This window comes from Genypterus blacodes, unplaced genomic scaffold (assembly GCF_046128005.1).
Source record: "Genypterus blacodes isolate CSIRO-AG114 ecotype Tasmania unplaced genomic scaffold, CSIRO-AGI_Gbla_v1 ptg000111l_1, whole genome shotgun sequence".
In the NCBI taxonomy this organism is placed as follows: Eukaryota; Metazoa; Chordata; class Actinopteri; order Ophidiiformes; family Ophidiidae; genus Genypterus; species Genypterus blacodes.
The window spans coordinates 1,548,063-1,575,933 of record NW_027466915.1 but is presented as its reverse complement, the minus strand read 5'-3'; the positions used below and the strand labels follow the sequence as shown (position 1 = coordinate 1,575,933).

Sequence of the window (27,871 nt, the reverse complement as noted above, 5' to 3'; positions counted from 1 at the left end):
AGAGAGAGCGAGAGAGAGAGAGAGAGAGAGAGAGAGAAGAATTGCACTTCTGTGTCAGATTGAGAAGCTTGAGAAGTCACAATAGCTAGTTAGCGTCAGTGAATGCCTATATTTTGCGGATGCGAACATAAAACTCCAACTCCTCGGGGATCCTTTAAATAGTCACTTCCTCACTTTTGAGATGCTACATCTGTGAGCTATTATCAGTAGGATGTAGCCTTTGCTGCGAAGCCATTGCGTTAAGAGTTTTAAATCTATTCTGGCTTGTGCATGATCCCACATCTGAAACATCGCAACAGGAAACACCACAAAAGTGATGAAAACACAGTTCCGTCACCCAATACACAAACTTCAGACAAGTTCAGATGCATTTTAACAACAGAGTGCAAAGATTTAAATCATCTGAGGCGGGTTCCGAACTGACGACAGCAACAGCCGCCCCCCAACCCCCCCCCTCTTCTGTTTACTCAAAGGCATAAAAGCAGAAACCGGCAAAGCTTGTGATGAGTGTATTGACTCACAAATCTTCTGTCACATTTGCTAACACACTGGAGACAAAGTGCCACAACTACCATCGACTTGTGTGTCCATTTGTTGTGGGCTTTTCTTGCAGACACAACTACAGCCGATCGGGCCAGACGCAGACAAGACTGCTGATTAAGAAAAGGCTTTTTGTGGTTTGAGAGCAAAAAAGATGAATCATCATCATCAACCAACATAATGGGCCACTGCAGGACTGTAGCTGATCTCATTGCTAGTTTTCTCTTAGTATGCGAACCAGACATAGAGTGAGTTATCCATAAGACTTTCCTTATCACAGAATGGATGGTCATTATTCATCTGGCGGCTTTATTATACCTGGATGAAGAATGAATGAAATGATCACAGCATATCTCACTTCAAGCATCATTAAAGCCGGAAAAAAACCAAGAGAAATTATGTCTTCCTCTAATTAGTTTTGATATGAAACAAGATAGCGACAAAAATTGAGCCTCCGCCATTTCTTTGGACCTTTGCTCTTCGTCGCAGAGGGCCGGATAAAAGGAAACGGCTCCGCATAAGGTGGAGCGATCTCAATGCAGAAAGATGTGTGTGGAAGTGGGAAAGAAGATGAGGAGGAAAAGCAAAGCCGGGGTGAGATGAATGCAGTCCGGCGTGAGTTGTGAGCTTAAGAGAGAAAGCCGTGACCACCGTGTGATCCCGTCTCCAGCAGCAACAAAGGCATCCAGATAAATCCATCTGGGCTTTGACCGAGGAGAGACTCCAGCAGACACTTTTCAGAGTTTTCTGACGTTTAACAAGCAGTGTTTTGCCCTCCGATTGCTTTCCTGAAGAGTGTGAGACTGCGTAAGCAACAATGAGACGCTGCAACAGCTGCGCACGCAGTATATAGATATTAAAGACGGCTATTGATGTGGCAACCGTGTTCTTTGTTGTTCTTTAATAAGCCGATGTCTGCTCTCCAATCTGGTGGATCGATCTTTCTGTTCAGAACAGCTTAACGTGGATGCGGAATAGTGTGTGTGAGGGTGTGTGTATGTCAGAGAAAACGAGAGGAGAGAGATGAAAAAGAATGTGTAGCAGCTCATCTTAAATGACCTCCTTCCCCCACACGTGTGTGTGTGTGTGTGCGTGTGAGTGTAGACCAGAGGTGGCTCATAACAATGACATTTGCATGATTCATCCGAGCATCAGCACCCTATGCATTTGCATACGCAGAGATACTGTAGCCCCTTCCGCACTCAAACACACGCACATGCACGGAGAGAGAGAGAGACAGACAGACAGACAGACACCGACACACACATTTCAGAGTCCTGTCATTATCCGTCCTGCTCTACCATACCACTAAGCCAGACTAGCTAATCACAGGGCTCGGCTTCCTCAAGGCTGCACGAGCTGCTCTCAATAAATTAGCACTGTTGTTAAAGGTAATTTCTATTCAAGCTCCTTTCTTTCCCCTAACAGGAACTTGCCACGTCGAGGGGAAAAACCCTTCAGGCTGGCACTACACCAACCACGGCTCCTCTGCGTTTTGGGCTCTGAAACCGACGTGTATAGCGTGTGTGCGACTGCTACACACAGCGGCTCCTGTTGCTGTTTGTCTTGCAGCAAATGGTGTCCAGTATTTTATATGAAAAAAGTGTAGAGTGATGCAGACAAGGGTTTGATGTCCTCATCTGAGAGAGCCTGGATGTGCTGTGCAGCCTCCTCCATGCTTTCTGTTCAAACACACTTTCTTTATATAACAGTTTGATGCAACCCAATCAATATTTGCAAGGATTTAGGACTGGAGAGAAAGATCGGCCCAGAGGATACATAAGCTCTACACCAACTCAACACTGTTATATTAAAGGTGTGCGCATAGAACCTGAAACAGACACACACACATTTCAAGACACACAGGGATGGAGTAATAATTGTACACATTTTCAGTTTCAATAACAATACGATACATGTCCCTAACTGTATTTATTTGTGGTTCGGTCCGGTTCCGTCTGTTGCATTCAGTAGATTCTTCTGCATGTGTCTGTTAGGCACACACTAACCCAGTGTGTGTGTGTGAACCCGAGTTCAATCCAGCCACCAATAAGCTTTAACGTTCTGACATGTTTTATGAATTTATATGACCACAATAATCCGCTACGACTACAGCTCAGAGGTGAAGAACACACACACACCTGCGCTGACCCCTCTGAAAAGCATGTGTTTGTGTGTGTTGTGATATGTAAGAGGGTCGTGTTTGCATGTGATTTGACCAAACAAAGTATCCTCTTCTTCTTCTATGTATCCTCCCATTCCACACCAATATCTATTTCATAAGTCGATTTGTTTGCTATTAGTTTGCTTGCGAGATTCAGAAAGTCTACAGATTTATGGTCGTATCCTGGAAATGTGGCTCCAGATCCATGTTGTTTTTAATCTCCTGCTGTGCTTCAACATGTAAGATAAGAACAGGGAAGCAGCAGGTGACTGGTGAGAGGCAAACAGGCAGCAGAGGCATAAACGTTGTGCAGGGGGGTTATTACATTCCAGGCTCGCCAGGACCTTTAGTTATCTCAGCTCAAGAGATTATTCTGGAGCGGTTAATCATTTTTAAGTTCCCACCTTTTTTTAAATATGCTTTATCAGACGGGTTTCCTTATCATGTGAAATTGCTGTAGCTGAGTTTTGCTGTTAAGACAAAGTGAGGCACGGTACGTTTCCACAGAATCATAACAAGCAACACCGAGCACGCAGATACACTGAGATGCTCTTGCTCTGTTTGATGAGACTGATTCTACTTCCTGTTTTGCATCCATACCAATGTGTTTTGCATCCATACCAATGTGCTGCAGAGGATGCTTAACACTTTGAATGATTTAAACTGTGACTACAAACAGCAGAATGGTGAGTCAGTCATTAGTACAGAAATTATAATGATGCTTTATTTACTGGTTTTCTATCTCTGTTTATTATCTGAGTGTAATAGACTTTTGTCTCTCTCTCTCTCTCTCTACCCTATAGACGCCATACCTGCCAGGCTTGTTGATGTACTTGTGCAGCCGAGCCTTGACTTCGTCGTACGTGAGGAAGGCCATGTAGCCGGGGTGAGTGACCGCCAGGAAATTCCAGTTCCTCAGGATTGATCCCCACGGCTGAAAGAAGACCACACAGTTAGTATGTTAGGCACAAATGTTTGATATTACAGCATACACTGATACAGAGATGATGTCACAGATAGCAAGGCACACTGGGAGATTGGGAGGCAGCTTATACAGTAGAGTGCAGCCAGTTGTGTGTGGCGTGGCATACTGGTCTGAGGGTTTCTGTGGAACGGAGCGACAGATATCCCCAAACATTCAACGTGGAAGAAAACCAGCAAGCTTTACTGATGGGTGGAGTGTGTTTACTTGACTGTGCAGCAGGAGGGGCCCTGATAAATGCTGTGCTATAAAAATACCTATATTTGTAACATTACATGTAAATATAGGAGACCTCAACACCTGAGTACAAAGCAGAAATCCAAGGGAAAGCAGCAATCTAGCTTTATTGGTCAGATCAAAGGTATGGGTGTTACTCTGAACAACAACCACGCTCACAATAACGATCTAAAACCTAAACGCAAACACAGAGAAATCCTATCCCAACATCAACACTGGCACTGCTGGGTTGTGTTTTCATCAGATCACTAATTTAAGAGCGTAAAGCTGTTGTTTAGAGTTGATGGGTTTTCTGTTGGAGGGTTTCATTCGTATTGCCAGTTGGCTTTCACGAGACGCCAAGTGCCACAACATTCACCTCCATCCTGTCTGTTTGCTAAGGCTCAACGGGGACACGATCTGCTGTCCTTGCTGTGTAGCTGGCTTTGGCAGGAGGAAAAACACATGGATACTGGAATTACTGGCTTTCAGGCTGAATTGGCACTCGAGCAAACCCTAACCACTCTGTGAGTTTGTTGCTTTGACCAGTAAACTGGAAAGTGTCCCGGCCCAAAGAGGCAGGAGACGAGCCAAATGGAAAAAATAGTGACTATTGAAAAGGACTCAGAACAGAAAGCAACACCACTGTCTCATTCTATCTTATGAGATCGGATCACACGTTTGTATAATCTAACCCTAACCCTAAGTAAATAATTTGACATGTTTTTATAATTTCACACATGCACAAAGTGAAATATATAATAAAATACCCATAAAAACACGAGATAAGTCAGCTAGAACTGTAAAACGAATGGACCCACCCAATGAAATCTTGACCAAATCTGTCCTGAGAGAATGAAATCTTCAGTGTGTGTCATGAGTGAGCGTGACAAGTTTTCCCCCCCTTTGTTCATCCAGTCATTCTAACCTTCATGTGGGCCCTCTGATCCCTCCCCTGCCTCCCAACAGGATTCCCAAAGAGTGAATCAACAAGGCCAGGGGCAATGGTTGACCACAGAGGCCTGACTTCACTGACACACCGTTACCCTCGCCTGGAAATGTCCTCCTAAAACCAATCAGTCAAGTGCTCTGGCAGACCACTATGGACAAGCACACTGACCTCTCATGAGTTCATGGATAGTTAACTTCCATCAGAGAGCATACTGTGGAAGCTTTCTGAATCTCGACTCATTTCCATATGTTTTAATGGCCAACTTAACCTAAAAGCATCATTTCTGGTGACACTGATTCTGACAAAATGATTCCTTAAATGTTCCGAGTCACATTTAATTCAAGTAAGTATATGTACAAAGGGTTCTGCCAAAGTAAAACATTGCTCTAAGGCCTCACCACCCACACACCATCTTGAAACCACATGGGCCAGTAATCTGTCAACAGGAGGGAGCTAAAACCACACACACACACACACACACACACACACACACACACACACACACACACACACGCGCGCACACACACACACACACACACACACACACACACACACACACACACACACACACACACACACACACACACACACAGAAAAAATAGAACCAAAAAACCTTAAGCCCAACATATATTTTCTACATTTTTGCTTAGTTTATCAATTCCACATAATACTTTTGATCTGTTTCATGCTGCGGTACGTGGTTCCAGTCACTGCACATGCAGATGTGCTTGAACTTGTGAGCGCAAGCAGAGGAAAAGCACCAAAAAAAACCCCTCCGCAGTGAGTCAGCCTGCATACATTCAAACAGCTCTGCATAAGCTAAACAAGGATGACAAACACCAAATAAGGAAAGGAGTCACATTTTCGTTTATGCAAGCGTGACTTCCGTAGATACTGCGATGGTATTAAGGTTGCTTCTTGCACTATAACTTCATTCTTTGGTGTTCATTTAAAATATCAAATATACTTGCGTTTGTTCTAACCTATGGTAGAACACAATGTCCTGTATCCTTCTGAGAGGATGTCATGATAAATCCTCAATGATGCTACATTTGATCTTTTTGAGCTGCTGAGTTCTTCGTGTGAGTGTACTTGATGTTACTACACACAATGGATGATGTCACACTTAACCAGTATCCTGTTCTCATGAATTCTGATCATCAGCATGGTATTGTGCCTTCAGGGTTTTCCAGAGAAAATCATTGCAGTGCGAAATACTTATCTCCCGTTTTCATGACATATTTCAAAAGCAATCCAATGCCAATTTTTCTATTGAAGAGTGTCATTTTTGACAGTTATTTTTGGCAGGACACTCTACTTTTGTCTTATATCAAAAGCTGATAAATACAATCCGCAGGAGAACATATCCTGATGAAATCCCACACAAAAGAACCGTGCAAAAATCACAAACCTACTGCTTTCATTACGCACTGGGAGAAAATCACATCACCCACAGGCTCCAAGTTTAATTTGAAGTTTATCTCGACCAACCTGAAAGAGCCGTGTGAAGATATCAAACTCAAAAACGGAAATGTAGTCGTTGCAGGTGAGGTCGATGGTGGATTTGAGGGCCATGGCCTCCAAGCCCGAGCTGATGAGATGCACTTCGTGAAGGCACTGACGGAAGACTTTCCACGGCACTATTGTTCTGTGAAGAAGAAGAACAGATTAGATTATAAAAGCACGGAGACAGACATTCATTTATGACTACAACATCTGCAGATGTCAGAAATGCATCCGCACAAACATTTATTCAACCGAGATGCAAGACAGATATTGCTTTGGTGAGATAGAGTCGTAGTGTTTTCATAAGTGTAACTAAATTAAAGTAAAAATAAACAAAACTCCTCAAGGATGATGATTAAATCAAACAGTGAAGTGTTCCACCCTTTCACACCTTTCACATTACGTGTAATAGCACAACAAGGCGTGTATGCATATCGCAGACAAAAGACCAGTTCATGTTCTTTCTAGGAATTCCGGTTTGTTCGTAATTGAACACCTAAAACCAGGTGATGAGAGATTTGTTTTATAATATTATTATAAATCATTCACTGTTCACTTGTTGATTGGGAAATATTTGATACCTTTCTCTTCCCAACCATGGTACCTGACGATTCCTGATGTTGTGGGCCAGTAAAGCCCTATGATACATTATGTGTGCTACTGGGCAATAGAATTAATGTTGATTTGGTACTATTATACAGTTTTTAGTTGTATGAATGTTTATTTTCCTACAGATTCCTTCATTCAGATTATATAGTTTACCTAAGAGTAACAAACGTTTAATGGCCTTCTTCTACTCTTTGTTTCTTGGTTAATTTCTGTGTTTTTACAGTGTAGTACTACCACCAATTGCCACTATGTGCTATTGCAACAGGACAGCAGGTACTGAACCGAGGGAAAACTCTGAGCCATTCACATTGCTATGGGCAGGACATGAGGATGAGATGGTTAATAAGGCTCATTTCTTGATTACCACCATACCATTTGTGTATGTACACAATGTGTACTAGCACCTCATAATCTAAATGACATCAAACCAATAAGGGTGTCCCTGGTCAAGAAATCAGACTATAAAATGATTTGAGAGAGAAATGTTCAGCCTTTTTGCCCTCCCTGGATGATTCTTGTTTTACACACAGCACATGCTGCAAAGTCCAACACTTCATGATTTAAAAATCTAAGCAGAATCATTTTAGTTCATCATCATCATCAAAGAACTGGCTGATGGAAATCAAGGCTGAAAAAAACATTTGCTGACGGGAACATCATCATCATGCTTCAGCGCACTGCCGACCACAACTTTAATAATAGTCAGACATTAACCTCACTCAACAGGGGGGGGAACCATACAGAATCGTGAGATTAAGCATGCAGCTTTATTCAGCTTACTTTCAAACAGTACCTTATTATATTGCCGTATTACTTTGGCAGGGTTTAAAGAGGATACATATTTATATCCAGTATATACACATACAGCTCATTGATTAGAAAGAGATCTCACGACAGAGGTAATGGATTTAGCTCATTTTCTGAAGCTGACTACGCTAAAACTGTGACAATTGTGACTGAAAGACTGAATGATTGAATATTGGTGTCGGCTGGGCTGTAATTTACAGGGAGGGAAACAACTTCATGGCGCTCTAAATGCTTCCCTTTTTCAGACAGGGTGTGGGTCTCTCACAGGATTGATGACAAGCACGCATCCTCCCCCCCCCCCTTACCACGGGAAGCTGAGGTTTGCAGCGATCTATAATAGATAGCATTTAGAGCGGCTGTGAACAAAGGAGGGTGATCAGAGTGGAGTGTGAAGCTTCAGCTGGAGCCGGAGCATAATGTGTGATTATCATACTTCTAACGTCAGCAACCTGTGCATGCCTGTAGCAATTTGTAGCGGCACACCATATAGTGAGTTGCATTAGTAAAGTCTGACATACTCTGATCCGGTCAGCTCAGTAGGTATGAAAGCGGAGCTCATACACACATCTGTTAAAGGTCAAAGGTGATTATGTAAGTGCAACATAACAGCAGATAATAAGAAAGCTGTGTGAGCTAGTCTAGTTTCAAGCAGCTTAGAACAACGACTTTGGATCTATTAAGTGTTTCCACAGGCACTTGTTAGTTCTTTGCATTGGTTCATTAAATGGTGAGGGGGAAAAAAAAGAAATAGAAATAGAATATTATGATATGACATTAGAGCCACGACGTCAATGCTGCCATGACATGATGAATGCTTTCTGAACTTGCTTGTTCGTCACTTGAACAATAACAGAGCAGACAGAAAGTACAAGATGTAGCTGACCTGGCTGAAGACACTATTTTAAAACTGCAACCACACTGACGACAGAAAAGAAGTTCATATGTCTGCAAATATTATTGTTTTGGCGGTGCAGCAGACAAAGTGTGCTTGCGCCACGCGTTTCTTAATTTGCTGCCGATATTCTCGGCTCCAGACGTTGAGGTTCTTCACAGCTTGTAATGAAATGCTGTTGATAAGAAGGAGCCAGAGTTATCTCGTCTCTCAGTGCCCACTTGTTTCTCTCAGACATTAAATCCCACACACTGCTGAAGAGTCAGTGAGTAATGAGAAATCAGTATTAGAAGATTTTTTTTATGTGAGTTCCAACTCCTTCCTCACACACTGTTCAGTCCAACAAATTGTAGGAACACCATTCTTTTGTTTTGTCTATGCAAACACATGGTATGGATATTTACAATAGTAAATATGGATGAACTGGCTCTTTTTTATGGAAATCAACTCCCTGGTTTGATGTTCTGGCATCAGGAGCTTCTCCTCTTTCAGGCACTCTAAACTCTAAACTCTTTCACACCGTGGGAGCCAAGACCTCAGAACCAGGAGGTATTTATCATACTACTTAGTTTTAAAATCTGCTGTTTTTGTTCGTGGTGCTTTTTGATTTGTATTTGAGTGATTCGAAAGTTATTGCTCAATAAGTGGAAGGCATTTCTCCAACTCTCTCTAATGGATTTTTCTGCTTTCACGCTGAATCAGTTGGCAAATTCAGGTTGCTCTCTTTCTTTATTTGTACATTTATTACTGCTTTTGTTTGCACACTTTACTGTTATTTTGGTTCCTATTATAAAATACACTCACAGAAAAATTTTTGTTTCACTCTCTCTAATGAATGTCTGAAATGTTTTTCCCATTCCCCTAAATCCATTTAGGAAGCGCAAAAAGTGCTCCATTATTTAGAGAAACTCAGCAAATGAATATGGGTCTCTTCCTTCCATTAAATTAGTGAGGACCTCTTTCTTATACACTGTGAATGGTTCTTTTGGGGTTATTTGTAGGCTAAACGTTGTTTTATAGTGCCATCACCGCTTGAAAAACCACTCAAACATTTAAATGGCTCTTAACGTCTATTTAAAGAATAATTAGAGGTTCTTTAAAGCTCCCAGGCCTCCAAGCAGAACAAAGTGGGTCCTCCGAGTTTTATTTTATCAGTAAAATGTCTCAGATGAGGCAGTTCAAACAAGCTTTTCGCACCAGAGGTAGTTGTATTTAGCATTTAGTATTTAGTCTTAAAAGTAAATAAGAACAAAAAACAAATGCTAATTAAGAACTATAAATTAGCAATTAAGAAATGACTTCATTGATATATCGATAACATCGTCTATATGGTTTAGGGATGTCAGAATGTGATTGTGAGTGAGAGTGTGACTCATTTTCAGTTTCTGCTTATGGATGCACAAGGTCAAGAATAATGTTTCCCTGTTATTACATAGAGACAATAACCAGACAATATCAATCGATACTTTGGGAAAAGGGGATTAGCAGTGTAGCGCAAGTGCGACATGTAGGCACATTCAACCAGACTGAGGTCATGACCTTGTCGCTGTGCTGCATGTTGGAGACAAAGACTGGCCAAATGTAGCAGCTGCTCTCAGCTGGGTGTAGTTTTTGAGTGTCTGTATGTGTGTGTGTGTGTGTGTGTGTGTGTGTGTGTGTGTGTGTGTGGCTCTGTGTGTAATATTCAATGTGAGAGACTTGTCACATCTCTTCCTCTTTTTATTAAGATTACAAACAACATGAGCTCATCTTCTGGTGTGAAGAAACAGAAGATAAAGGTAAAATCAAAAGATCCACACAAAATAAACCCAGAATATGAATACAATATTGACTAAGTAGATAGACTGAACCTTACTTTTCTCCAAAAAACCTCCTCCAGAAATCAGCAGCATCAGCTTTGGTGATCCTGAAGGTGTCTCCTTGAAACTGTCCTCCAGGGAAGATGGCTTTGATTTCAGCCAGCATGTGGCTGAAGATGAGTGACAACTTAGTCAGGTTCCTCCTGCAAAAGAGGGTGGGGAGAGATTAAGAAATCACATATGAAATGAATTTGACCATTCAACCATTCATCAGCTGAAAAAAGGAAAATGTGAACAGTGTCAACACATATTGCTTCGTAGTACTTCATCATTAAGTGACAAAAAATTAATTACAACACGGAAAATCCTCGTCACAAATGTCACCCATGATCTATCATAGCAGTGACATGACAAATAAAAAGATGAAGATGAAAAATGTATCCTGCTTTGTCTCTCAAACTGTGTGTTATGAATTGCACATAATTATCACATTCGGAGATAATAATGTGACAAACCCTGAGCCAAATCTGAAATTTCCAACATTTCAAATATATTTGCAACAACATCCGTCCATCCATTCTCCATACTGGCTTATCATTTGCTCTTTCCGTGCATCAGAACAGGTCAGCATGTAAATGAACAGCTCTCTCTTATGCTTACACTAAAAGCCAATTCAGATGTTAGCTTGCGCGGCTCATATTTGATTCCTGTTCTGATACAGTTTCCACCTAAAGCATCAAACAAGTTTCTTGCTTTTCAAAGCTCAAAGCTCCACAATAATCTATATTGAATAGTATTGCACCTTGGGCATTTGCAACAATGACCACTGCTACGCCATTCACATGTCACACTGGAAACTCCATTATAAAACATGGATGCCAGCCAAACAATTGCTCACTAGCCTCTGGGTATGACATGCCATGTGTGTAAGCGGGTAAATGCAGCATGTTGCAGTAAACATGTTACAGAAGCAAACTAATCCAAATGAAGCTTTACTGTAATAATGAAACAAAAATGTACTACTTTATATTCAAAACAGTGTTGCTCTCTTTGATGAGTTATTAAGAATGGAGCTGTGCAATTAATGCTGGAATCACTAAAATATGGAGTTTTAAAGTTACAGCCTTGTCACATATACACTAGAACGTTATACATTAAAAATACTGCTTAATCTTGAAATAAGTAATGGTGGAAAAGTGGGCCACTGCAGGATGAGTTTACTTTCAATGTTGGTTCCTTTGAGAAATGTTTCTCCTGGTGGATTCTCCTGTCCCTCTCCTCTGGGACAGGGATTTGTCTCCAGCCTCTATGAGATTAGACGGTGGGCCAGTAAACACTCCAAAGAAACACACAGCACACAGCGGAGAGGGTGACTTTGCCCAAGGTAAGATGGCATGAGACAAAGACGGCACACAGGCTGTGGGGTACTGATAACAAGATCAGTGGGGGCAGTGTGTCTGTGTGTTCTTGTGTGTGTGTGTGTCTGTCTCTACTGTACCTTGAGCACATCCTCTCCACTTTATAATTCTCTTTTTAAACCTGTGTTTAATAGGCTTAGCGTGTTTATCACAATGTTTTGATTCCACTGTGTCACAAAGCTTTTATTCCAATGAATTCATAATTTTATGTGCCTCTGTGTTTGTTTAGGTATACAGGCAGAGTTTACTTTAATTTATTTTAACATCAATTCAATTCACATTGTGCTACCCAAACTGACTGCATAAAGCACACAAAGTAGAACAGCTATTCTATTTTCAACACTGCGAACTTCAGGTTGCTGTAGTATGAGTGAAACCTTTCTTATTAGAGCCTGCATGCATCAAAACAACACTGCTGAATTATAGATTTAATTTATGTTATTTGATCTTATTTTGAAACCTTTGCAATAGCTGAATGTGCAAAAGACACATTGATCCACAGCTACCTTCTAATACTGTACCATCGTGCCCATAGATTGAAAACAGAGTTGACAAGCCTGCTCTGTTGTTATGGGCAAAGTCAGGCCTGAGCTTGGCAACACACAAACACACACCAGCCTCATACTTCATGGGCGAGCCAGACAATGTGTGTGGCAGAAGTTAAAGACGAATCCCCCCCACAAAGCTTTCAGGCCAATTCAGCAATGATCAACACATTTTCAGACGACTTTAGAAGCAGGCAATTAGCAAGAAGAGAAATAGGGAAAATAACAAAAAGAAACAAAGAAGAACGCATGTGACAAAGATAATCATGCTTCCATTTTTCCACATAATATTTACCTCATTCACACACTTATATATGGTGAGGTTTTGATCAGGTTTTGATGAGCTTGAACACATCTCACACAGTCACAAACGATATACTCACAACTCACAACAGAGCACAACAATAAAGACAGCTACAGTTTTAAAGAACTTTTTATCAGCAATCAAAACTAATTCAAACTTAGAGAACACATCTAAGATGCACATTTGGAATTCAATTCTACCCAAACAAAAAAATTCAATAATGCATTTTGGATTTGGCAAATATTTGGTATGCAGTGATGTCATTGTAATGAGCAGTGCAGTAATTGTTATTCGTGTCTGCTTATTCAGTGTCTGCTGTATTGTTGGATCCTTATTAAAGTGCAATTTTCAATAGCAAGTATACATTCATCTTAACACTATCGCAGCCAGCAGGCACGAATATCATTGCCAATTGGTTTGAGCGCATGCAAAGCTTGCCAGTTATCATGAGTGTTATACAATCTCTATGTCTGTATATGTGTCAGGAGATTGTGTGATGGTTGATGTTGGGGTTTTTTTTTTTTTACGTTGAAGTGTCAATTGATGCAGCGCAACCACTTCAAATGTCTCTGACACCCACATGCATGTGTCCTTCTTCTTCAACACGTCTTGACACAAACTTATTCAAATGAGGCAGAATTATCAATCAAGCTCTTCGGAGAAATCCAAAGAATCAAAGCTTTACTAAGGCCACTGTGTCTCATCAATACAGTTGATTTTCAAGGATCAAGTACAGACTATAGAAAGTATTCCTGAGTTGTGCGTTCGTGATCGGACCAAACAATTCTACCACCACTACAGATTGAATAAAACCTTTCACTTTTTGCTCCCAGATTGCATCATTCGTACATCAGATAAGCAGCGTTTTAGAGGCCAAAGTGTTGCAGTGAAGCTGAGAGAAAAAGGAAAACTCTGCTGTAAACAGTTGGAAATAGCACTGTGATAAATAGCCATGTATTGCATTTCTGGTTCAGCCACCTCCATAAATCACAATGCAATTCAACCACAAAACGTGTTCTACTTTGCAGGAGGGGTGTGACTTTCACATTTATTCACCTGCCAGTCATTGGCGTCAGAAATTCATCCTCCTACACGTGAAAACAAGAGTGACATTAAGTTGATATGAGATATTATTCCACCTTTATGAAACTGTGATGTAAATCTGCACACCTACAGCCGACAAAATGCATTATAGCAAATTTAGGAAAACGCTGACATAGACACTGGTAAATCTATCATTCATCGCACAAATGAATGTAAAGGTCACATAATGCTTAAATGTGCTCAATGGTTTGAATGTATAACTCTATTTAAAATAAAAGAGCTGAAAAGTAGCTTATATCCAATCCTGCCACAGTCTCCACTCTACACACCGGTTTCTCAGTCCCCAGCCTCCATCGGCCATGATCACGGATGCCTGCTGCAGATACCCATCAAAACCTACAAAGAAGTGGTTCCAAACCCAAACCATTAAACTAATTGTCAAACCACATAGCAAATACCTACAACAGCAGCTTCTCCACTGGCGGAGGTGTTAATTGATGTACTTCCCTAAGTGCCCGAAGTTCAAAATACCATCAAAGTTTGATTTGTGAGCAATGTTGAAAAAAGAGTTTATTTCCTACTGGTGACATTATCCCCATTTGTATGATCTATCACAAAACCTCATACGAGCCACTCCCTCCACTCTCTATGAGTGGTCACTCTGAAAATGTATAAATGCGACATGGCTTCTCCATCCACGTCATATGGGCGAGTCTGGATGATGAATGTTACAGCGGCCTTAAGAGTATTCAAGCTCTAGGACATTTAATTTACGGACCTAGTTCTAACAGATTAATGGAGTCTACGAAAAAAACAGTCAGGCATGTAGACACAAGATCTGAAACATGAGTAAATCAAGAACTCTACAGATACAACCGTGTGTTTATAGGATGCTGACTCATGTGGAAGGCCTTGAAATATAAGAATGAATTGTTTCATACAGTCATACAGCAATTACAAAGTGAAGCAGCCATGACTTATTTATGATTACTGTGTACTTCCACTGAGACACAGTTCGATCAATCCTGATGCTGCTGAGGTGAAATTATTTATGACATAGCACATAGCACATGCTGCATGCTTTCTTGACCTGGACCTCACCAGCACAGCTTCTTCTGAACCTGTGATGCAATCGATGACTGACCCCTTTCGTTAAATTAAGCATGAGCTATTTAGAAAATGAATCATGAACAGTGAACAAGCCTCATATTAGATTCATTGATGTCAAATTCTAAAGAGTGTTTCACATGTATTCCCCTCATAGTGTAGTGACTTGAACACCGCAAAGGGGAGCAGCAGCTTAAGGAGGTGTGAGTAAGAGTCACTGCCTTGGTGGTAGCACATACGCCAATCTGTCTCTGCGTGCGTGTGTGTGTGTGTGCGTGCGTGTGTGTGTGTGTGTGTGTGTGTCCCTGCACTGACAAAGCCAAGCACGTCTCGGTAATTTCATGCTCTTCCAGTCACCATTAGGCTTTTAATCAACCGAGGGCCAGCCAAAACCCCTCCATTAGGATTCAGAGGGAAAGGCTACAGATGCTTACGTAATGATTGTGATCTGAACCCAATTTCAAGCCGTGTTGTGGAACAATGCTTGGCTTCAAAAATGCCTTCCAACAAACAAACACTGAGAGTAGGATGCATTCTCAGCAGAGGGGTGCATGTGCAGTGCTGTTTCAGGCTCAATCTCTTGTTGTTAATGATTGCGTGCATTCACTGTTGCCTGATGAGACAACAGACTTCAGGCATCAATGTTAGCAAGTCAATGGACACCAAGTGAGAGGCAGTTAGTGTGTTTCAGTCCTCTGCAATGACATTCTACAGGGTTCGATATGTTAGTCTTCTTCCTCTGTCCTTCGAAGGCCCTGTGCCATTAGACTGCTTGTATAATATGGCTTGTTTGACAGCACCGCAGGAAAGCCAGCACATTCATTAGGGCTAATGTACTGAGTGTGTTTCGAGGAAGGTGGGCAGAAACTGTTTGGCTCTGTAACAGATAGTTGTTTACAAAACTAGATGCCCTTCACAGCTTCATGTGCTACACGATTAAATTAGGCTAAATTCAATTTCAGCTTTAAGATTTTCAATGAAAAGTCAAGTTTAAGAGAAGTCAAGGAGAAAATTACAATGTGAAAGTGTCACATAATTCTTGTGGTGACACCTGCGCTGGTGCAGCTCAACCGCCCACTATAACTTTACTGGTTTCCTGTCACCTGAGCATCATTATCGTCACTCAAAAACCTTTCTGCGTCTTCAGCTCTATGCGACTGAACATTTAACTCTACAACACCTTGGCCACTGTGTTAAGAAAGTCTAGAAATGGTTTAAAAAATGAGTATAGTGAGAGAGTCAAGACCGTTAATTAGCAATATATCATGAAATATAATCGAATTGTACTCCTGGGAGGCCTGAGCAGGATGATGAATAAATCAATTTCACCTCAGTTTGTATGAGTACCATTAAGAACTAATAAAGAGAACCTTTTGGGGCCATATCTTTCATAATCATCACCAGGATTCCCTTGTGAACAGTAGAGACAGTCACACAATTCCATACTAAATCACACACACTGCACCAATCCCCTCATAAAGAGTATCTATCTGGAGACCCAAGGCCAGGGGAAAGCCAGGAGACATGGGTGAACTTGCGTGAAATGCACAGGATATCTGGGGTTGAAGATAACTTTGATGCTAAAGACAAGGTACAGAGCTTAATCACATGACTACATGGTTTGCTCCAGGATGCCAGGAGGGACATGTGGCGGTGTGTACGTATGTGGTGCTGAGTGTGTGTATGTGAGTGTGTGTGTGTGTTCATGCAGCTGACAGCAGAGACAGGACGAGAGCAAAGTGGCCATGGGGGACTTTAATGGCTTCACAAAGGGACTATCAGACAGATGAGATGTCTATCAGATCTCCTATATGCCGACTCCCGCCAGACTCAATAAGCCATCGGCTTTGATTGGGGGTGGGGCGGGGGTAGCTGGTATATGAGAGAAGAGGAGAATTGAGGGTAACACGGGAAAAATACTGGGGGGGAGAGACTGCTCGGTCAGAGCTGAAAGAATGGATGGTGACTGAAATAAGGGCACTCAGTCAGCTGAGTCGTTGATTTAATTGTTTCTAAGGATGGTTATTAGCATCAATTATTCAGTCAATTGCTAATCATTTGCCACGGGAAAGAGCTACAGAACCTAGTCCATTAAGACAGAGGGACAGAGAGGGAAAGAGAAGGCAAAATGGCTCTTAAAAGCAATTAATTTGAAACAAAACAAAAACAGCTGAGTCCATCAATCAAGAGTAATAAAAAGAAAGGAAGGTGGCAAAAACCGGAGAACACATAGAACCATACCAGCGTTTCATGCTCTGGCACGTTCCCCATCCATCCTTCCTTGGACACACTGTGTGTAATTGATGGGTGAGGAGGAAGAAATGGCAGATCTCCTCCCTTTCTGAAAAAAGGAGACTCTGGAAATAGACATCCCTCGATTCCTTACATCCTCTTGTCCTCAGCTGGGACCATGTGGGGCTGGAGCCAGTCCCAGAGTTCATGGGTGAGAGGCAGGTTACACGGAACATTGCAATAATGTTGTGCCTCCATGTTATTGGTTGCTTGCTTATATGAGATGCTACTTTGTGCAACTTAGCTACATGTTCTTTATTTTATACATTGCTGAATTGCTCATTTCATACACATACAGATCCACATACTATATTGGAGAACATTTTTGTCTAAACTGGGATTTTTGGAATGAGCTGTTCCTAATAATACACAATTCTGTCAAGTCTGTGGAGAAATGTCTTATCTCTCAGGTTTAGCTTAGTTCACTCTCCGACTTGGTGCCATGGTTATGTGGCAACGATTCCTCCTTCTTGGAGTTTTTTGGTGTGTCTGTGTGTATGGGGGTTGGGGTGTGAAGGGAGAACCACCCTGGCTCTTGTTGGAGGTATTCAGTTTCTTTCTTTACACATAAATGTTTTCTGCTAATTAAATTATAAAGATCCGAGGTTTTGTGTCATCTGAAAAAGGCTTCATTCTGACATGGTATTTTCTTTCACCAGAGACTTGTTTTAGACTTAAAGCTCATCCCAGGCTCCAGTCCTCTTGGATAGCTCAGTTCAGATCTACCACTTCAAGTTCAATTCTTAATCTAGAAGGGTTGCTTTCATAATTCATAAAATAATTCAATCAGCATCTACTGAAGTTATTGTTGGGAAAAATGGCAGATACTTTATAGTTGCAGGTACATTCATGCAAAGTGTTACAAGTAAATGTCTATGCACCTAATTCATAAAATTGTCTTAAATATATCACTATATGCTCATTATCACATCATCTGATAGTGATACTGGCTTAAATAAAAATACTTGAATACATGAAAAAACTATTAAAAAAAACAAAATGGTCAAATCAAACTCCACATTCATGATGGATGGCACCGACTGAATGAGGTGGAACTATTTTCCTTCATGATGTCATTGCGGTTCAGGTCCACTTTGTGAAATATCTGGTTTGGAAGTTTACAGAGTCATGGTTGGAATACTCCTCTGTGTCCATGCCATACAATGTGTGTCAGCAGATTGAGACAAAACCTTAGTCAGAGAGCAGTGAGTAAGCCTGGCAACGACCCTCACCACGCAGACACCCACACACACAAACACGTCCCCCGTGTTCTCAGTCTCTTGGTTCCTGACTGAAGCTCTCTGGCTTCCTCCTCTGATGCTCCACTTCCTGTCCAGATGGCTCCACTTTCTGGAAGCTTACTCATTTGCGCCGAGCTCAAACCTTTAAGGCCTTACATGGAACGTGTGACATCAGCACTTCAAAACACTGCTGCTTGCCGTGACGTACAGTACCCAGGCGTGTAAAGGCGTGTACGATCATACGCCGCATCTTAAGATGACGCATTTTAACCACCTGCTGCCATAAATTGTGTTCTCTGGTGTTCTCTAATAAGTACAACCTAACTATACACTAATGTAAAGAAAGGATTTTTCAGCCTTAAAAAACAGTGAATCAAACAAACTATCAAATAAAACCGCAAAGGTATCCTAACTACTGAGACTACTGGAACATGTGGCATCATGTCAAGACACTTCACCAGGAAACACTTCCTGTAGTGTTACCTCAGTTTCTGAGTAATTCCAAGCACATCACTTCCAATGAATCCGCCCACAGTCTGCACAAGTAACAGGAATGAGGCTTTCAAAAAGTAAACATACTTTAGAAACCAACATAAAATATCCATGGTACATTACCATTACTTCAGGGGTTTGATTTAAGTCGTCTAGCCAAATGCAAAGTTTGTAGGAAAAGGGAAGGAACATTCTGAAATTGCAGGTATTGTTCCAATCGGCCTCCTGCCAAGTATCGTTTGGCCTCATTAAGCCTCATTAATCCCACGCTCTGAAATGTATTGTCTTTTATCAACACTGAAGTAAATACTTCACCACATCATGTTCTCTGTGACAACCTGAAGTGTCAAAAAATGCTGAGAGGGTTTTCTTTTCCTGAAAAAAGCGGTCAAGTCTGCCTGTCAGCAATAAATGCAGGCTGTCTGACATCGCAGGCCGGTTTCAGTCATTGATGAGAGCCTCAGCGCAGATAGGAAACCGAGCCCGAGCGAGACGATTACGGTAACTGTAACTAACCAAAGCCCACAACACAGTGAAAGCAATACGGAGGACGGAGCTGGTGATGACTTCTGCACAATTTATTAAAAAAAACAAAACGGTGAGCATTTTCTGGTGGTATGTTGGTGGGGTGGCCTCTGTCACACTAACAAGCTTCTATGCTACAGTGATGGATGGGTTGCCAAACTGTAGTGATACTAGTTATGCAATTATTTTTTACATATAGATATAAAATGGTGGCAAGGTATAAAAGGTTGATTGCTACAACAGCAAGTAAAAGAATCCCATGACTGTTAGATGTGAAACAAAGGTTACCACAGCACATGTAGCTCCCACGGCACATGTGGTTATACTGCATGACACATCTACAATCTCTTTGGGCAAAACATGCTGCGTTTTGGAGCGACTGACTTCCTCACCACCCCCACAGGGCAGCTGCAGGATTACTGTTATTACCCCGGAACACAGCACGCACGCTATCACAACACTCATTTGGAACAATCTAGATTATTAAAAATTTAAATTAATCAGAGTTCCTTTGGATTCGACGATTACACGTGGCCAAATTATTTGATATTGATTTGATTCATTTTGCAGCACTGGCTTATTGTGTTCAGTCGATCTCAGCCTCTTTCTGATATAGATTAAGAAATGTAAATCATTCCTTAATAGCCAAATAGTTCCATGGAATAGTATGTAGATGCTAAAATATAAAGGTGTGTTTCCCAGCAAATGTAGTTTTTGGAGTATTAAAATAAACACTTAACACACTTAATAAATCTTCCATTTGAAAGAAGAGAGTTTCCAAAAATAGGAAGGTTGGATATTGATATTCTGAAAGTTAGTCAACTTAGTTTGATGAGGTCTGCGGTACCTAAAAACCTCCGTCATGCCCTCAGGGGCTCATCTAAGCCGCTTCTAATGGAGAAGATTTTAAATCGAGGCTCCATTTAAAATGAACCAGAATTAAATAAAAAAATGATAAACTGGCAATTTGGCTAAGCACTAAGCTTTACCTGACTTTGTGTATCAGCAACTTACAAATTAGCTGCTGCCTAGAAAAAAGGATGAATTTCCTGCTTCTATATGAGGCTCATTCCTCCAGAAAATATAACTACATGAAGGCAAAGAGACAATATTTGATCCTTGAGGATGAAATACTACCATTATAGTCTCAACACTATAACTGCTGGCACCACTACCATGTCTGTATACTATGACCAGACTGAGGCGGCAAAGGTTGATGGATTAAGGGAGGTGGGGGGGAGGGGGTCAGATTGTCTTTCAGTCACAACACTCTGCTTCCTGGCAAAAGCAGTGCACTTTTAATCCAGCTGATTTAGAGACAATCACTTTAGGAAGCCGCTAAAGCCTAAAGCCGTGCTTGTCGGCCTGGCTATAAAACCTCCCTGCTGTGCAAATCACCTGAGAAGAGCACTGTGGGTACACACTGAAGGACACCACAGAGTTCACACCAGGATCCCCCCCTGTATACACTCATACTTCAGTGGAAAAAGTTGTACATTATGTTCATATCACGCTGGTAGTTAATCGTCGTCACACCCAGTGCTTGGTGTGAATGAAAACGTTGACATTTCCTGAGTAAAAGGCCCAAATTCACAGTGTGTACACCTGGAGTCACACAGCAGTGCTGCAATATTATATTTTTCAGAACAGTTACAGCTACCGAGCACACTATCAAAAAGGTAGAGCTCAGGGAAGTGTGTAATTATGAAATGAGTCTGCAGTGACCAATATACTGTAAGCTAATTGATTAACTTTAATAGTCCATTGATGGCATCACCCTGGAACAATGATATGCCTGATTAGCATCAGGGAGAATTTTTAAAAGCTACTATAGAGAGCTCATATAAAAGGGAGACTTTATGTTTTACAGCTCAGTCCAGGCAAATGTCATCTTGTGCAGTGAATTGATCCCTCGCAGCACGGTGAGTTATGAAAGGCGCGGCTAACGTGTTTGTCAATGTCATTTTATGCTGTGGTTGCAGGTCTCTTTCCTGAGAAGAGCTTTCATCTCAGAAAAGACAAACCTGACTGAATACTGAATTGTATCAGCCATTTTGGCCCTCAACTGCAATGATATGTGGCAGGTTGCTTATAGAGTTTGTTGCTTAAGTAGTGGAGTAAAGACTTCTTCCTCTTCTTCTTCTTCAGGTTAGCTGTGCACTACCCCACATCACCAACGCAGAATATGAGTTTAGTCATTGCCAAAGTGCTCTGGTGCCAAAGGTTTGTTCGAGAAAGTAAAGACTCAATTAGAAAGCCTCATGAAAAAAATGTCAAGCAAACTAATTTGCCTAATTAAATAAAACCTCCTGCAGACTCCACATGAGGGGCTTTCAGGCATTCTGATTCAAAAGGCTACAGAGGCAAATTGTTCTCCAGGCTTTAGTGGGAAATATAACTGCTGGGTCAAAGACAATTAACTCAAAGACACACCGGCATTTGGAGCAGGAGCAGAAAGTTCCTCTAACTCTTACAAAACAGCTGTCTGCAATTTTCTTCCGTCCTTTAATTTCCTCATTAATATTCCCATCACATCCATCCTTTGCTCAGTATGTGGACAAGAAAAATGCAGAGGGATGAGGGATCAGGTGGTCATATGTGCAGGCAGTGACAAAGAACACTGGGGGCTGGGGGATGGGAGGGGACGTGTGGACATCAGACGGCTTAATATGGGGTGCAGGCCTGAAGTAAGGTTTGGGGGGTGATCACAGTGCTTAATCAAGCGCATGCAGCCGACTCGTGCTAGACAGGCTGCCACAAAGACACAGCGGGCTGCATATGGGAAGCCATGTCCCTGGAGACAGATGCATTACCAGATGTGAGCTCACTCAGCCGTCTCTTCAAAGAGAACTTGTTCATTTGCTGGGTCTTTGTGTAAAACATTGCATATACATTAAAAACACTGCTGGTAAAAAAAGTCACACAGAGTTTCCGTCACACCCTTCCTCCTTTCTTGAGATCAACATTGTTCGGAAATATAAATGATCCATACAAACACAAGGGAAAATGGATGATTAAGAGGACTTGAAGGTTCCCTGAAATAAATAACAAGACTGTCCACTGAGTTACAAAAACATTGACATAACTGATTTAACCAGCAGTTTATTTAAAAGGGCTGTGTGGCTGTGTGGGGAAATGGGAAATAAGCACAAGTTTAAAAGGTGGACACAGATTTTACACTGCATTGATGTGTAAAATAGTTTGGCTGAGGTCTAATGTTAAAAAAAATCAGCGCTTCCTCCAGCATCACTGAAGAGGTGAGGTGTTAACAGTGTCTAAGTGTGTGTCAGAGGAGCTGCTGAAACAATTCTCAGGCAGACAAAGCTTGTGGCATTCAATAACACCTGCTCATAATGTAACAGCCCACTCTAACGTAATGAAAGTAAATGCAATAAAGGCAATATGAACAGTCAATAATGAGATATAATCTGGAACCAGACACACAATAGCATTTTTGCCAATAATGCAATGATGGGTCCATGAGGTCCATGAAATGTAACACTGGTCGGTTATTGCACTGAGTTTGTAACTTTCTGTGAAAAAAATACTAAGAGTGAAACGTGACAGGCAGTAAAATTACCCAAGTACCCAATTTCTTTTTTTTTTACTCTTTAGAACAGTAAATATGAGAAAGAAAATATGACCAAAATGGGAACTGGCACTAACAACCAACATTGGTTTACAGACCTAATTTGGAAGGATTCTGAGCATTTCCCCTAAAAATAAATAGGTTTAGACCATCAAAAGTTAGTTCTTGTAGCGAACTACAAAATAGGACCTTAAGAGAGAACTGAGTTGACAGCATGAGTAGGTGTGAATTATTCTACCCCCACAATGGCGACACAACTGCCTTGGTTCCACATGTACTACTGTACTGGAAATGGCTCCACAACTTCAACTTTTAGGTGGACAACAGCAAAAGAGTTTTCAATCCATCTACTAAACTCTTTTTAACACTAATGCTCGATTTTGACATGAAAAAGTAAAAATCATTGCTGTATCCAATTTCCTCTCTTAGGTTTAGCTGTGATGTGTGTTGTTTGCTGTGGAGGCTATTAATTAAGATGTATACAGTGTGATAGATTAAGCCAAAATAAGCACAAGTCCATTGGGAGCTTTGTGGCAGAAAACCAATTAATAGCTGTGCAACAATAACGAATTCAAAGAAAAAGAAAGTGAAAGAAATTAGAGTCAGTCAGAAAGCTATCAAAAACTCTGCAAGGTGACAATTTCAGAGAGGGAATATATGAACAGGATGTCAAGCACATGGGGATTTCCCCTTTGTGCTGCACATGGCAATTCGAGGGAAGTCCTAAGAATCACTGGAGCCTTTCACACTCTTTAATTGACTCTCCACTTTTGCAAAGGCTTCTTTGCAAAAATCTTTTTTTTTTTCTGGGCCAGAAGATCTAGAGACGATTCATTCTGACCTCAAGACAGCAACATACATAACAAAAACAAACATGGGTAAAGGATTTCACTGAATTGTTACTACAGATATAATCATCCAGTGCAGCATTACTACTCTGTTCTCCTTCATCCTGTCTCGTTCACCTTACATCCGCTGCTCCAGTCAATACTAAGTGACCATAATGCATTTAGGTCTTTGTGAAAGAGGAAATTGTTCAGGCTTAAAGCAATTTTATGTTGAGATGAGCCAAAACAAAAGGCAGATAATTATGGTTTATATTTGGGTGAGCTTAAAGGCAACACTTCCCCTGACAGCAACTTGACTATCAAAGCAACTATAATGTGACATTTGTGCATGAATGCAATTTCCAGCCTAATTCTCTATAAGATAAAGCACATAATAACGACGAGGGCAGCAGCACAATCTGCTTTACTGATAACCTAAAGTGACTGCAAGAACCTTTTTCTGCTGAATGTGCCCATGTATTCTCTCCTCCCTCAGCTCTCTGCTCTTTCTCTCCTCCATCCTCGCCACCCACCCACTCTATAATCTGACTCAGTCAGCCTCGCGTCTAACGCATCACAATCAGAGTGGGCTGATTCAAGTCAAGATGACAAGCTAGGCAGTTAAAGTCCAATCACTAAAACATTCGATTCGATATGTGGCTTTTGCAAATTGGCCTGTGGAGAGGACAGAAGTGCTGTGTCCTTTCTGTCACCCTGGCACAGTGGGTAAACCTCTCACATATGATCACCATCTTCATCATTATCATAGCTGTCATCATATCAGTTCGGCTGTCACCTCATGTTAGGATAATACTGTTTATTGCAGTGGTTAAAAGGCGGAGGTCAACTGGGACTGTACACTCCTCAATACACTTCAATGTACCTTGCAATAAAAATGCAATTATGCCCAAAAATGTGAATTTTAAGTAGTATTTTTGTTTTGACATAAAGCTTCTTTGAGGCTGTACATCATATGACAATTTACTTCTTCTTTTCTTCTAAATGTGATATATAGAGCATTTCTTTTCAGGCTGTGGAAGGTCTGTTCATACTGCATGTAAGATGATACTCCTCACAAGCAGAAGCTTTGATCCGGTGTAGAGTACAACACTGTAATTTAACAGATAAGTAACTTAGTTATGGTCAAAAACTCAAAATACAAGAGTCCGGTGACATCTTTCACACCTCACACGTCTGTTACAGTCGCCTCCTGCTATATTTCTTCCACATAAGTCCGCACAAAGCTTTGGACCCGAGTGACTTAGCTGAGGTTTACCTTCAACGTTGCAGCCACTGGGAAGTACTTTGAATCTCGCCTGGGTCATGTTAGAGGATTTTCATCCCTTTGAAAGTGTTTTGCTAGTGAGCGGTTAAGGCAGATCAAGGCGATTACTCTGAGCCCAAAATCACAAACAAATACCTCCGCCCTCCCACAACATAGAGTGAAAACTTGCAGATTTTAATAAATCGAGTAGAAGAATTCATTTGTGATAAATATCTTACCTGTCCTGTGACTGCTCCTCGTACATCCTCTCCTTTCCCTCTTTGAAGAGCCGGATGGCGCGCTTCGATTTCTTCATAAGGCTATCAATGTAGATTTTAAAGTACTCATTCTCACTGAGCTGTGTGAGTCTCTGGTTCTCTTCATATTTGCCCAGTATAAGCCGAAGGTGCTGGTAGGCATCAGGTAAGATATCCAGGATGTATGGTGGGCTGTTTTTCAGCTGGAGTCTGGGGTTTTGGCAGAGGCGTACCTGGGACAAGGAAATCCATTAATGGAAGCTTGCTGAAGGCTTTAAGATTAAAGTGTTTTCATTACATGACAGCACCTGAGTGAAGCTCAGCTGGGATTTGTCCCAACAACCAAGCGTGAAAAGATGTCAATAGTAATTTTACATGCTGAACTGTCGATTTGTTTATGTGATCTCTGATCAATGAGGCTCCACAGGCCAGCAAAGAGGTTTAAAGTCAGGAAATGCATCTTAAAAGCATTCTCTACACGACTACATTCAATAATGCAAAGAACATAATGCAAATTACTTTCATTACAGAGATAGATATGGGGAAGACAAATCTCCCTGCTGCATTACTGTGTGGTTGAATTTGATATTTTACCGAGCACTGACACACATCATGTAATAGTCGTTTTACAAATAGATCCCAATCAACGTGTAACATGAGAGCACATCTTACAAATGCATGAATTACCTTCAGAGACCATCTGAAAATGTGGGCAGCAGAGTCAATTAGCATTCGCCCCACCTCTCCATGTGTATCTACAACAAAGACTGAGCACACTACCATCTGGCAGACAGACCCAATGAGTCCCTCCATTCAAACTTACGACTTTATCCATGAGCTTCCATGTTTTCTCCACGGTCCGCCGGTCAGCAGCAGCTTGTTTCGGTGGTCCCACTGCATCCTGAATGGCATCAATGATGCCTAAAATCCGACCTTTACTTCGATTTGGTCCACGTCCGCCAGGGTTTCGGCCACTGAGAGCAGTTGCCATTTCCTATACACTGACAAAAACAAAGCATAGGGTTGAGCATATGAGCTGAAAATGACAGGTTAGCCCATATGAAAAAGGAGTTCACATACTTGTGCTGCCAAACGAGTATCTACCAGTGCAGATGGGTCATTTGAGATCTTTATCAAGGAGCAATGCAGACACTCATGGAAACACTATGTTGAATTTCCATCACCTAACATGATGTTTCTGTGACCAGTTGCATCATGCTTTATTTTTAAACAGATGCTTCTTATCAGCTGGAGTGTGAAAAACAGAAGAGCTGCACCTTCCTGGTTGGTTAAGGAAAGCAGGTTCAGATGAGCTGTAACAATGCTGTGTTGACCTTATTGTGCTCCACAGATGCCTGCTGGTGAAAGCTTTGATTTAGGACCTCTATTAAAGAGTCTTTTAAGGGGCTTCCAGGGGTCTGCAGCTTAACAGGAGTATGCTCACTGTTATTTCACTTACTAGAAGTCTAACTTTGAGGTTAGACATGAGTGTTGTTGTCTCTGCTGTTACCATCTTAATAAAAATACAGTCTATACAAAATCAAGACAAGTGTAATAGAATCATACCAAATGCGATTCATGATTTTGTGCACACACACATGTACATGCTTTGTCCTTGACCTGATAAACTTTGTGCTCCCCTGCTGTACTGCAGGCCGTTTCAGCTATTGTCTTCCTTCAGGTAATGTTATTGTAACTGGCTATCATATATTTGCAATACATTAAGACTACGTTACAACAAGATGGAACTGTAAACAAATTACACATTTAACGTGCTCATTGCAATAGGACTATTTAAGATTTTTAAAATTACTCTTTCAATTACACAGTGGACTGTCTATATGGCTCTACTAATGTGTTATTGATGAGTATGCTGTACATACTTCCTTTATTTACTTTTCTGTTATTTAAAATCTCTGAGCATCCATTACCACCGATGCAACTACTGAGTTTGTAGACATTAGGATACTTTCTTTTCTACTGTTTCATCATTATAAAACCCTGTATAACACGACCGCATAGTTTTGCTCACAAGTAAAAGTTAAGTGTCTGTTATTTATTTAATAAATACTATATTTTCTTTCTTTCTGTCTTTCGTAGAGGCTGATTTGATGCCAAGCGGCTCTGATTGCTCTGGCAAAGCAACTCAAGAGTGTAAACACAAGCCAATAGACCCCAGTATAACTCGTGTGTGTGTTTTCTATAAGAACTTACATGAAGAAGTGATCATAAATACAAACAGAAAGTCCGAACTTACCAAACCACCAGGGAATGTCTACTGGGATCCCTGCTGAACTCGGTCCACATCCAGAGGACAAAAAACAAGGAGTGTCCGGAGAAAAACAGTCGTCGGAAAAGTATCCAGCGTGTCTGATTCACTTATTCAATCTAAACAATCCATCTTTTACATCCGTGTTATTACTGTTGTTTTACAGTAAGTGTCGGAGGAGTTGGATAAACGCGAAGCTACGAGGTCTGTACAGTATGTTTTGTACGGCG

General features: G+C 41.2%; 1 protein-coding gene across 4 annotated transcripts in view; it reads right to left on the bottom strand.

The window, feature by feature from the left end:
• The window catches only part of cblb (Cbl proto-oncogene B, E3 ubiquitin protein ligase), a 44,912-nt gene extending 17,041 nt beyond the window's left edge, over positions 1 to 27,871 (bottom strand). For 3 of the 4 annotated variants that reach the window (XM_076161377.1, XM_076161380.1, XM_076161379.1), the window contains exons 1-6: positions 27,630 to 27,871; positions 26,196 to 26,373; positions 25,355 to 25,605; positions 10,524 to 10,670; positions 6,346 to 6,502; positions 3,517 to 3,638 (exon numbers count right to left, since the gene is read on the bottom strand). In XM_076161377.1, the coding sequence (XP_076017492.1) occupies positions 3,517 to 3,638; positions 6,346 to 6,502; positions 10,524 to 10,670; positions 25,355 to 25,605; positions 26,196 to 26,363 (845 nt within the window). In that variant the 5' untranslated portion in view covers positions 26,364 to 26,373; positions 27,630 to 27,871. The remainder of the gene's footprint in view (positions 1 to 3,516; positions 3,639 to 6,345; positions 6,503 to 10,523; positions 10,671 to 25,354; positions 25,606 to 26,195; positions 26,374 to 27,629) is intronic. The other variant, XM_076161378.1, reaches the window with a different exon arrangement.